This window comes from Lycium ferocissimum, chromosome 7 (genome assembly GCF_029784015.1).
Source record: "Lycium ferocissimum isolate CSIRO_LF1 chromosome 7, AGI_CSIRO_Lferr_CH_V1, whole genome shotgun sequence".
Taxonomy (NCBI): Eukaryota; Viridiplantae; Streptophyta; class Magnoliopsida; order Solanales; family Solanaceae; genus Lycium; species Lycium ferocissimum.
Window position 1 is genome coordinate 50,003,079 of NC_081348.1, and position 12,587 is coordinate 50,015,665.

The 12,587-nt window shown below is 32.7% G+C and overlaps 1 protein-coding gene across 1 annotated transcript; it reads left to right on the plus strand.

The window, feature by feature from the left end:
• Positions 1–453: 453 nt before the first annotated feature.
• On the plus strand, positions 454–2,423 carry LOC132062295 (transcription factor bHLH62-like). The gene is made up of 7 exons (XM_059454894.1): positions 454–626; positions 1,350–1,631; positions 1,735–1,744; positions 1,806–2,000; positions 2,123–2,188; positions 2,294–2,375; positions 2,410–2,423. The coding sequence occupies exons 1-7, from the start codon at positions 454–456 to the stop codon at positions 2,421–2,423; spliced, it is 822 nt and encodes a 273-aa protein (XP_059310877.1).
• Positions 2,424–12,587: the final 10,164 nt, after the last annotated feature.

The following is a 12,587-nucleotide window of genomic DNA, read 5'->3' on the forward strand; positions in this document are numbered from 1 at the left end:
ACCCATTATATTTTCAAAGTTAGGGTTCATATACACTAATTATTTTTAATAATTTTTTACACATAAATTTAGGTTTCGCGTCGAAAATTTAGGGTTCAGTTGAACCCCTACCTTGTAGGCTAGATACGCCTCTGCTGATACTAATGCATATCACCTGTGTGATGAATTGCCTAAAGGAGATGTAGCATCTGCAATGGCTGTCTTGTCAAGAATTTTTTGAGTTGAATATTAGAACAAATGTATTCACATTTGTCACTTATGTGGGTAGTGCACTTTTGGATCTTTATGTAAAGCAAAGCAGCATTGAAGAAGGTCACCTTGTTTTTTAGGATACCCATGAACCAAATGTGGTTTCTTTCACAACTTTACTACAGTATGTAGGTATCTTAAAGAACAGAAGTTTGATGAAGCTATAGAAATCTTTTGTATAATCTCGTTGTTTCTTGGAATGCTATGATTAGTGGGTATAGCCAGAAAGGACATAAAGAAGAGGCTGTCAATCTTTTTGTCGAGATCATGTTGAGACCTGATCAGTCGACGTTTCCTTCAAATATGGCAGCTTTGGGAAGGGGAAAGAGTTTCCACGCTTGTGATGTGAAGTACTTGGCTGATCTTGGATTATTAATGTAATTGCTTGTTAGTTTTTATGCAAAATGTGGGATCTTATAGGATAGTCTTCGCGTTTTTAGTAGACGTCCTGAAAGAAATGTTGTGACTTGGAATGCTCTGATATGTGCTCATGCTCAAAATGGGAGAGGGAAAGTAGCAATTGAACTGTTTCGGAATATGAAAGAAACGGGAATTAAGCCAATTAGTGTCGCTTTTCTTGGTTTGTTATTGGCTTGTAGTCATGTTGTTCTTGTTGAATGATAATTCCAAGCATACAAGCAAAGAGTAATTAAGTAATCAGCTACTTCCAGTGCATATTCTTATTATAATCTCTTCTAACTGGAAACTCCTCAATAAGGAGGCTGGGTTAGTGTGCTCTTATTACAAACATTCTTAAGTGTACTTCTTGTTTCCCTTTATCTTCAAAAATGCCCTCCTTATTAGCATTTTACAAAAGAATCTACACATGTCATTTGGGAAAATAAATATTGCAGGCTTCAAGTTGTCAAACTCAGTTAGATCTCAGTAATTCACCTAAAGGTTCAACTGGCACTAAAATTGTCACCACAATTCAGGTTCACTTCTTTACTGTTGTATGTTCTTCGGGAAATTTATATAACATATGGTTAATGTATAATAAGAAGGATTTTCTAAGTTGAGGGCATAAAGTGGAATATCGGAGGAAGAAACAGCTATAGGGAAGAGCAAAATGATCCATTTGATTCTAATATTGTGTCTAGTAATAGTAGCAATGGTGGTGACAATTTTGTACTAAGGGAGTTTATTGGAAAATTAGGAAGTATTTGTAATTCTGGTGAAATTTCACCAAATTCTTTTGTTGATAGTAATAGTAATTCTTGCTATGCTACTCCATTGAATTCTCCTCCAAGACTTAATCTTTCCAATTTTGATCATCAAATTAAAGGAAACTTTCTAACTAATAGTAGTACTAGTAATTTGCCACATTTTTCTGCTGATCTTGGATTTGGAAGATCCGACATGCCCGATGAGATTTCTCAAGAGTCTGAGCATCATATAGGTTGTGATATGTGTTAGTTAATGTTTCTTTCTGTCATTGATTAATGCTTATCATAAAGAGTTATTTACTTGTAATTACTTTATTAGTAACCAGAATGTGACCATCCTTGGATAGGATATAAACTCATTTGATTACCATAAGTAGACAATTGAAATAGATGTTACTTAATTCTATGCAGGTTTCAACAGAAAATAATGAATCAAGTGCCAAAAGAAGCAAATCTGATGAACAAAATGGAAGTGATAAAGAACAAAATGACGAAAATCAAAAGCCTCAAGAGCCACAAAAGGATTATATTCATGTTAGAGCCGGAAGGGGTCGTGCCACTGATGCACATAGTCTTGCTGAAAGGGTATTTAAAAAAATCAATTCTTGTTAATATCTTCTGTTACATTATTTTCTTTTTTTATTTTATATTGTTTTGATTTATTTACAGTTAGGATGTTTTTTGACTTAATTCTTTTGATTGGATAGGTCAGAAGAGAGAAAATTGGTGAAAGAATGAAGTTTTTACAAGATCTTGTACCTGGCTGCAATAAAGTAATTGCTTAAGAGAATTATACTTCTTTTACTAGCTTTATTAATTTTAATAGAGAATATGTAGAATTCTATTATGGTAAGTTCATTATCATTTTTTCTTATTAGGTGACCGGAAAAGCTGTAATGCTTGATGAGATCATTAACTATGTGCAATCCCTCCAATGCCAAGTTGAGGTAAATTACTTTAGTTTTCAAAATGACTTTGCAAAAACAGTGTTAAGAGTTTTTAAAATAAAACACTCATTTTCAAATCTATGCTTGTTTAGTATGTGGTTTGTCAAAAAAGGGGTCAAGATGAGATCTTCAAGATTACTTACACGAGGAAGGAGAAGAACGCCGATGGTACAGACCGATGGGTTGAGCCAAGGGCTGAGCGAACTTGGGTAAGTCATTAGTTACCAATAATAATCTATTTTTTGTACTAAATTAGACTACTAACATTGTATCCTTCAATTTCAGAACGAATTTCAACAACACTTTGGGGAGTTTCGAGCCACTCAGCCAAGTAGCACACCGGTGACCGAAGAGGTAATACAGCAACAGTGGATTGAGAAGGTTGCTCCCCCAACAAGGCATGGGACAGTTTATAATGTTTAAGTGTTTGAATGATGTTTAAGTGTTTGAATGTAGTTTATGATGTTTAAGTGTTTGAATGTAGTTTTAATTTTAAGTACTTTGAGGTTGAATTTGATTGTTTATAAGTGTTTGAATGGACAATGTTTAAGTGTTCAAGTGTTTGAACATTGTTTATGGTTGTTGTGTTGCATTGTTGATGAATTGGATGGCTGTTTTGGTTGATGAATTTGGTTATTTGGAAATTGGTAGGCGGGCTGTCAAAAGCAGGCAAATCTTTGGAAAAAATATTCCGTCGAAAATCGCCAGATATTTCACAATTTCGACCACATGAGGTCGAAATTGTACCCAGAAAAATTCAATTTCGACCACATGTGGTCGAAATTTAGCAAGATTCTTGCCAGATTTCGACCACATGTGGTCGAAATTCTGGGCCCAATTTACAATTTCGACCACATGTGGTCGAAATTGTGAAAATAAATTTCTTTTTATATTTAAATATAAATAATGTTTTCGACCACGCGTAGTCGAAAAAGTTAAATATAATTTAATATAAAAATAATTTTTTCGACCACGTGTGGTCGAAATTTTTTTTCCCTTAATTTCGGTAGAATGTGATTTCGACCACCTGTGGTCGAAAATTTCGACCACATGTGGTCGAAAAAAAATTTCGACCAAGCTATTATCGACCTACGCGTGTGGTCGAAAAATTGGTCGAAATCAAGGCTTTTTCGACCTCGTGTGGTCAAAATTTTTGGTCGAAAATCCCTGTTTTTTTAGTAGTGATGGTATATATACCTTAAATAATAGTTATATAATTGAAAGGACCCCTAAGCCTCTGTTTGGATGGTCGTTACCCTTGGTTTCATAATGTATAGTAGGGGTGTACATGGATCGGGTTGGTTCGGATTTTTTAAACACCAAATCAAACTAATCGCGTCGGGTTTTTAAATTTATACACCAAACCAAATCAATAAAATTCGGGTTTTTCAACCTCGGGTTTTCTCGGGCTATTCGGTTTTCTCGGGTTTTTCGGGTTTTTTTTGTTCTTTTTTCGGAATAGTCTCGATACAATACATATAACTTTTACTTCAAAAATTTTGTCCTAGTAAGATACAACTATATAATTAAGGTGTTTCTTAAGAAAATAACACAAAATGTGAGAAGAGTGATGACATTGTATTAAAATATTCAACAAAAACTAATAAAATCGGTTAAAATAAATATTGCTAATTAACAAGCCATAAAGAAAATGACCATAATCTAAAAATACTAAGTCATGCTAAAATAAGCACGGCTAATAAGTATTAATTACATGACAAAGAAAAAAAAACTTAAGTTATGTATTTTCACTCTCTAAACTAATTATGCAAAACTAAAGAATTGATATCCAACATTATTGTCATTCCTAGTGGTAAATTGAATTTCTTTTGTTAGCGTTAGTGTTGAGTTGGTTTTGGTTTGAACTTTATTTGAGTTACAAATATCCATAGGATATAAAACTTATTAACATTCAAAATTCTAAGTTCAAGCTTGAATAATATGATAATAGATAAAAAAAACTACGAAAAAATAAAAGAAATATTTATAAATTCCATTACAAATAAATATTTTTATGTATAAAATATTTTAAAAATTGAATACATGTAATATCGGGTTGGTTTGGTTCGGTTTGACTTTTTTTAGTTAAAACCAAACCAAACCAATTATGATCGGGTTTTTTTTCTCAACACCAAACCAAGTCAAACCAAACCACTAGTCGGGTTTTTTTCTCGGTTTGACTCGTTTTATCGGTTTGGTGCGGTTTGTCGGTTTACTTTGTACACCCCTAATGTATAGTATTGTATTGTATTATATTGTAATGTACTGTATTAATGAATACAATCTTTGGATGGACTGTATCATTGGTTGTGGTTTAATAACATTTTTGTTGTTTGATTTGACTGTATGGTACTATATAATAACATGTAAGTTTACAAAAATACCCTTAACCCTTAATTATAAACTAGTTTATATATATTAATAAAACTAAGATAAAGGATAAAATAGAAACTTTAGAAAATAAGTAGGTGGTGGATGGGGGTGGTCATTGGGTGGGTGGTGGGGGTGGTGTGGGGTGGGTGGTGTGGGGTGGGTGGTTGTAGGGATGGTGCGGGCGGGGTTATAAGTGGGTGGTAGGGTGGGGGTAGGTGGTGGTGAGGGGTAGTGGGGTGGGTGGTAGGATGGGGTGGGTGATGGAGTATGGGGGTAGGTTGGGTTTGGATGTGATGGAGGTGGGTGGGGGTATAATGGGAAAGTGAAATATTAATCACGCAAAAATCACCAAATCCGTGGTTACAAAAATTGGACTTTTTCATGATTATATAACCACGGAATTACAACGGGTTTACAACACCATACAATGCAATTTTAAGAAACAAAGGAAACAAACATGGTTTCATAGAAACCAATACATTAATGAACCACGGGAAACAACCATCCAAACAAGGGCTAAGAGATACCCACTGGTTTGGCGCAATTGGTTCTTGTGCCGCTTAGGTCCTTGTATGACACTTGAATTCAAGTCTGACTTGCTACACTTTATTTTTTATTTTGTTGAGTTTATTTTACAGATTCTCTACAAATCTATATATAATATAAAGCTAGACATAGATAAGGTGATGATGTGACACCTCTCTATGGCCTCCATTGGTATTTATCTTTTTTCTCAATTTTTTGGCATTTTCTCCTTATACGATGTCTAGAAAATCTGGATTTTTTTTTTATTAAATACACCTTATTTATTCATTTCTTATTATTAAGAGTATCAATGATTTGATATTTGATTTGTACCCACGTCCTTTCTCCACTCCTCATGAGTATTAACTTATTGTCTCCTTTTTAATACCCACGTTTCCTCTCCAATAATATCTCATTACTTTGATCATTAGTAACAATATAATTGCAACAATTAGACCCATTTTAAAAAAAAACAAAAACCAAAGCTTCAAACCTATAAATACAATAGCAATCGCTTTGAAGCACACAATCCTCTTCAAAGGATTAGCTAAAAGATAGGAAAAAAAAGTCATGCAAAAAATTCGTCATCGTTTTCCAGAAGCCCGTCTTAGCAGTCCGCTCTCCAAGTAAATAGATGAAATGAAAGATATCAATAAAAGACGGTGAGAAAGTTAGAGATGAGTTTGATCAGGTAGCGTAGAAGAGTGTATCTAAAATTCCATGGACATTTTTTGTTCTTGTACTTTATGTTCAATAAAGTTAACAAAAGAGCTTATAGAGTTCTATGATCTCTTCCTCTTCTTCTCTTTTTGTAAGGACTCCTTTGTATAATACTATCTATGATAAATTATAGGATGTGTATGGATCATGGATGCATTGGGACGGTAAGAAAATATAAAAGAAAGAGGAAGAAAATTTTGCACAAAACTTGGAGTAAAAATGGGGATTCCATCATCTACGCCAACTTGTGGCCAAGATTTGTGTTTTATTAATTAAGTATTAATTCTTAGCACTTTCCTTAATTTGTTGCTTTTCAATTTGCCTTTTTATTCTTTTATTCTTAGATTAAGGAAATCGTTTGAAGACAATTATATTTAATTTACGACATATATTAAATGTGCAAAAATATACTGACCTACATATATACATTTACAACAAAATGGTATAATAGCAAAACAAGTAAGTTCATGTAGAATTAAGAATTTAGTGAAGTTTAATATAATGATGAAAACTAGAGGACAACATTTTTTAATTTTTTTTAGAAAGAATATTTTTTATGTGAAGAAATAATTAGTGTGATGCTGTTATCAAAGCGGATGTAGCCTTTCTTCTACGCGTTCATCTGAATTCACAATCATATATATATATATATAATAATAATAATAATCATCTAACAATACAATGAGTACAATCCTAAGAATTTTAAAAGTTGAACCCATTAAAAATAAATTTTGGATCCGTTTCTGACTGTTATGGTACTTTATTTTTTCACAAGATTATGTTATTATTTTAATTTTTTCTTCATTTTTGAAATATAAGTTCTATTGCTGCAAATAAAAATTGATTATTTAATTTGAATGTTCAAGAATAAGAAAAAGATTATTTTGTAATTTACGTGAAGTTTTTTGCAACCGCGCGAAGCGCAGACCAATTTACTAGTAAATCAATAAGCACACGTACTTTTTTGCTTTTTTAGTTCTTTAGTCTTACCTTAACCTCACCCCAAACCCCAACCCCAACCCCCAATAGAAAAAAGCTCCAAATTTAATTTTTATCCTCCCACGTTCAGATAAAAATTAGAATTTTTTTTCCCATTCTAGCCCATTTTCCTTCTTCCTATTTGAAGTTTATATTTTATACTTTACTAATAACATATCATCATTATTAAATTTTCGAAGAGTTGTACGCCAAACTTTGCCAATAATAATTGACACGTACATTAGTTATTGGTGTCCCCTCTACGTCAAGATCCTGGATCCGCCTCTAGGAACGAGGTGTGAGTGTGTGTATATATATATGTGTGTGTGTGTTATTCTTATTCTAGCCCTAAATAAATTCATTTAATTGATGTCGTTTAACAAGTAGATGGCTTCAGCTCAGCCCTTCAATGTTGACCCTCATTTTTTTTTATCATTCATTTGAGTTCAGTTGATGTACCTCATGGATTAGAACCAGTCTATGGGAACATTCTTGGCATGGCTGTAAAGATTTGAAGCTGAACTAGCTCTGGAAAGAGCCAAGTAAGTGTACTCGTAAAATTGTTTGCTGTGCTGAACTAGCTCTGGAAAGAGCCAAGTAACTAGCTCTGCTGAACCATATTGTGCAATTTTATTTGATAAGGAGAACTTTGCAACAATATTAACGATCAAGCTATTAAACTGAAATCCAGTTATGTCATATGTGTGTGTATAAGCTTTTAAAACTAATAAAAACGTAACGACGAGAATTTAGAGGCATGGCATCAAACTAACGTCACTAAACATACTTATTTACCTAGATGCCCAAGTGTAGAAATATAAAACTAAGAAATAAAAGAGCTGTCATACTAGAATTTTTCCGAAAAAGACTGCAGAAATAGACACCATAACGGGTTTAGGGTGGTCTTGAACTTTTAATTCTGCTTGACAAAGTTTTTTCGAAAATATGACATTTGTTGCTGAGCACATATTTTGGTTGAAATGTGCACATTAGTTCGTTTTGCATGAGAGGCAGGAGTTCGGTCATTTTAAGAAGTTATGGACTGTGAAAATAGTGTAATGTGTTGTCTATTAGGCGGGAGTTTCAGTTGTATTGACTTGTGAATAATTGATCAAAATGACACATGGTGCCTAGTCTTGAATTTTTGTCCATGGTTAACAATTTTTGTAAAAATAATGTTCTTAACTTGGAAAAATTCACCTGGTAGAACTTTTGTTGCCCATCAGATATAAGTTATAGCTTTTGCCTATAAGGCGGAATTTGTGGTCAATTGAGCAGGTTCCCTTTGTTGAAATATATGGAACTTCTGGCTTACCGGAAAAACTAGTTTATGTTCACAACTTATTGCAATGGGCAACAAAGGTTTTGCCTCTGTTGTCCATCAGACATAAGTTCTAGCTTTTGCCTATAAGGCGTTTAACTTGCGGTCAATTGAGTAGGTTCACTATCTTGAAATATCCCGAACATCTGCCTTATAGGAAAAACTAATTTATATCAACAGCTTATGCCTAATGAGTAATAAAAAAATTTCCTAGTATTTTTATAGCGGAGGCTATTTTAAAAAAAAATGGTTAAGTGGGCCCAAATAATCAAGACCACCCCTTGTTGAGGCCATTTGTAAACTTAACCCGAATAATTGAGCAACACATACAACTTTTGCTTATGACTTATGAGGCAAAACTTGTGGTCAATTGACCAGGTTCATCATCTTTGGCTAATTGAAATGTAACTCCCGTCTCATAAGCAAAATAATTTATACCCATACCATATGCATGATGGACAACAAAGATAATTCTTAAAAGATAAAAGAAAAATTAATTAAGTGGGACTCAAAGTTTAAGATCACCCCTTTTGGAAATCATTCTTGCAGATCACTGATCTTCCGTCTGAGCCTAATCTTAAAAACACTAAGACATCCCACCAAAGAATACAAATTAAGATTATTACTCTCCTCAATTATTTGTTAGTCAACATTACCTTAATTGAACTTATCAATATTACCTATCACTAAAGGTAAAGGGTCTTGCACAATTCTATTAATTAGTTGAGTGACCTTTTGAGTATAACTCCATATATACTCTTCTCTTTATTTTCTTAGTACCTACCAATGTTACTGATATGCGAAATCACACTTTTTGCACACTACGGAAAAAAAACTAGAATTAACTATGAAGTTTGTTGTTAATCTGTCACTAAATTGCTCATAGCTAACAAAATGATCTTTGGATGATCTGCCGCTGAATAGGATTTAGCGACAAACTGTACTGTTTAGCTACCGAATTTGTCTGTTTATACTATTTGCCATTCTAATGCTAGTTGATTTGATTTTCAGCTCATTTGAGTACTTGGTCTCCAAAAAATCAGATAATGGCCATTCGAGACAAATTCTCATGAATTACGAGCTATGGAACAAAACCTACTCCGTTTACTACCTGCTAGTGTCATTCCAGCTAATTGCTTTCAAAGGTGCATTTATGAATCTGAATGTGGTACTGACCCTTGCAAGTATCGCAGGAATGATATCATTACCGGTCATACTATTGCGGCTTTATTAGCTGATTTTAATTCTAATATACCAACGAATTATCCGAAATGACTCATTCACGCCACTCATTAATAGTTTGATGGCATATTTGAGTTTTTTCTCTATTAAAAATCCAGCTCTCGCTCTTGAAGCCATCTGGCTAGTGTGTGTGTTTTGGGTTTGGAATAAATTCAAGGGAAATCTCTAGAAGATTGAATATTGTAACAATTGGAATACTGTATCATTTTCTCAGAAAGGACTGTGTTCTGAATTGTATGTAAAATGTTGTGTGCTATCAAATAAAATATTTTAAAAAAGTTAAAGGGCATCTCGGTTCACAAAACATTCCGCGCTAGTAGGATTTATGGAAAGACCGCACCACAAGGGGCATTGAATATTGTAACAATTGTAATACTGTATTATTTTCTCCGAAAAGGAGTTTGTTCTAAATGTTATGTAAAATGTCGTGTTTTATAGCTCTCTGGTTCGTGGCTGCTAGACGAGGAGCTGGGTAGAGAGATAATAGATCCTCCAAAAATATTCTAGTGTTTTCTTAGATCTTGTATTTATATTCAGTCAACTAAACTAAAAGTTAGAAATTGTCTAAGTAATTTCTTTAAATTTAATGAGTAATAAAGATAAGAAATTTATGTTGTCATCTGATGTATATATATATATATATATATATCACTGGTTAGAAATAATTTCTTTTAAATTTAATGAGTAATAAAAGATAAAAAATTTATGTTGTCAATCATATATATATATATATATATATATATATATATATATATATATATATATATATATATATAACTCAAGTAAATATGTAAGAAAAAATACATATAAAAAGATAACACAGAAAAATATATCAAAATAAAGCCTCACACTTTTGGTAGTTTAAGTGGGCGTTTGGCCATAAGAATTATTCACTTTATTCTGGATTTTTTTTCCACTTATTTCACTTTTCAGAGATTTGGCCATAGCATTTCGGTCACACTCAAGTTGTATTCCGGAATTCCAAAAACAAAAAAAAACTTGTTTTTCAAAAAAATTCACTTTTTTCACTTGTTTACAACTACATTTCAACAAAAAATACAATTTCAAAAACTATGGCCAAATACAACTCCAAGTCCAAGTCCAACTCCAAAATTCCTTTTTTTTGGGTATCTATGGACAAACAAGCCCTTAATTTTATTATTTCATCAATTTCTATTTAGCTTATATTATAAATTTCAAGAGTCTTTAGATACACCATCACTAATAACATTATTTACTGAAAGTAATATTATTTTGCACTACCTTATTTTTAATAGCCCAAAGTCACTGAATATATCTTCTTAACTTTTCCTCTTCCACCGTAATAGTTATTCTAAATATACTTAACTTTTCCTCAAGTGAAGTAATTATTTATTATATAGGAGTATTATTTATCATTTATAATTACAGATATCATTTACTATAATGAATACTTCTACTATGTATGAACATATTTTCTGTATTTACCTTATTTTAAAAAATAAAATCAAAAGTCTATAAAATACAACTATTCAGTTTTTCCTCTTCCGCTATATTTTTTATTTATTAGACACTAAAATCTTGGTCTTTTATGGCATCAAAGTTTTTGTTATTCTCCTATAATTGCTTAATAACTACTACGTATTTTTTTTCTAAGTGCAATATATATAACAAAAATGTTATGTTACTTCTTCGCGACAAAGGAGAACAACAACCCTGTTTCAGAAAAAAAAAATATAAAAGTAATGAAACAACTTATGCCTTAATATTCAACTGGGATCAACTTTTTAAGTTTTAATCTATATATATATATGTATATAACTTATCTTCATGATGAGTTTTCAAAAGATGTTTTAGATTTGACTACTTCAAATTTGATTATTTATCATTTTGTCTGATTTTTGATTAACTAAACTAATTCTTGTTGTTTGACTAAATGATTAGAACATGATTGACTAATGAATTAATAATTTTAATTGACTAACAAATTATAAGTTCTTGGAAGCATTTTTGGTCATTAGTTCACAAAAGTATCTTTCTTTCACATATTACCAGAAACTAGTGTAATGATGTGAAATTTGTTTATAAACAATAAAAAAATATTCCGTTTTGGCATCAAGCTCAAACTACTGGAAGACGTAATTTAAGCTCTATTCATGCTAGTTACAATTTTGTTCGGTGTGTATCTAACTATTTATATTATAGAATCTCCATAGCTTTCAATATTTAAGAAACTAAATAGGTGCATGAACTAGAAACTTTTGTCTTCAGGTCGAACCATCTTCACTTAAGCGAGTTCACTAAAGTTTAAGCATCTTGATAACCTTTTATCTTTTACAGCCGAATGTGGTTATACTGATATATCCGCCATCACTTTTTCACATTATAACCTGAAATCACAACAACAACAAAAAAAAAAAAGAGCAAATTAAATCGGTCCACCTCGCACGGGGATCCAAAATTTGTCGAACCGAAGTTCATGAAAAGGGTGTTGTCACGACCCGACTAGGGGCCGTGGCCGGGTACCCGGGGCTAACCTGCCGAGCACCGCTCATGCCTTGCCCCTAGCCAACTTTCCCGGTTAACAAACATTCATCTTTATCTGAATACCTTAAATAGAGGATGTCTGCTTTTCGTTAGAGATATAATCTTTGATTCTAGAAACTTGTTTCAAAATACTTATAACATACCTGTGTACACATCATGGAACTACAACCCGCTCTAGTACCTACGAGCCTCTCGAATGACATATACAAAATACGCAAAACGGATCAACTAAGTAGCACCTCCGGAAGATGGAGTGCTCTTCGAGCCAGCGATGGCTTCTACGAATTGGACCGCCCCCGACTACTGTGGGCATGAACACGGCGTCAGAAAAGGACGTCGGTACGAATAATGTAGAGTATGTAAGGCATACATCAATAAAATAAGATGTGATAAGAGAATGACATGACACGATGAATAACTAATCTTGCTTGCCTCTTGAGGCGGATTCATGCATGCATACTCAAGCATATATCATATGTTGCTACGGAACGTGTGGCCGATCCATCGTCATCTATATATTATATCATCTATACATAAAAA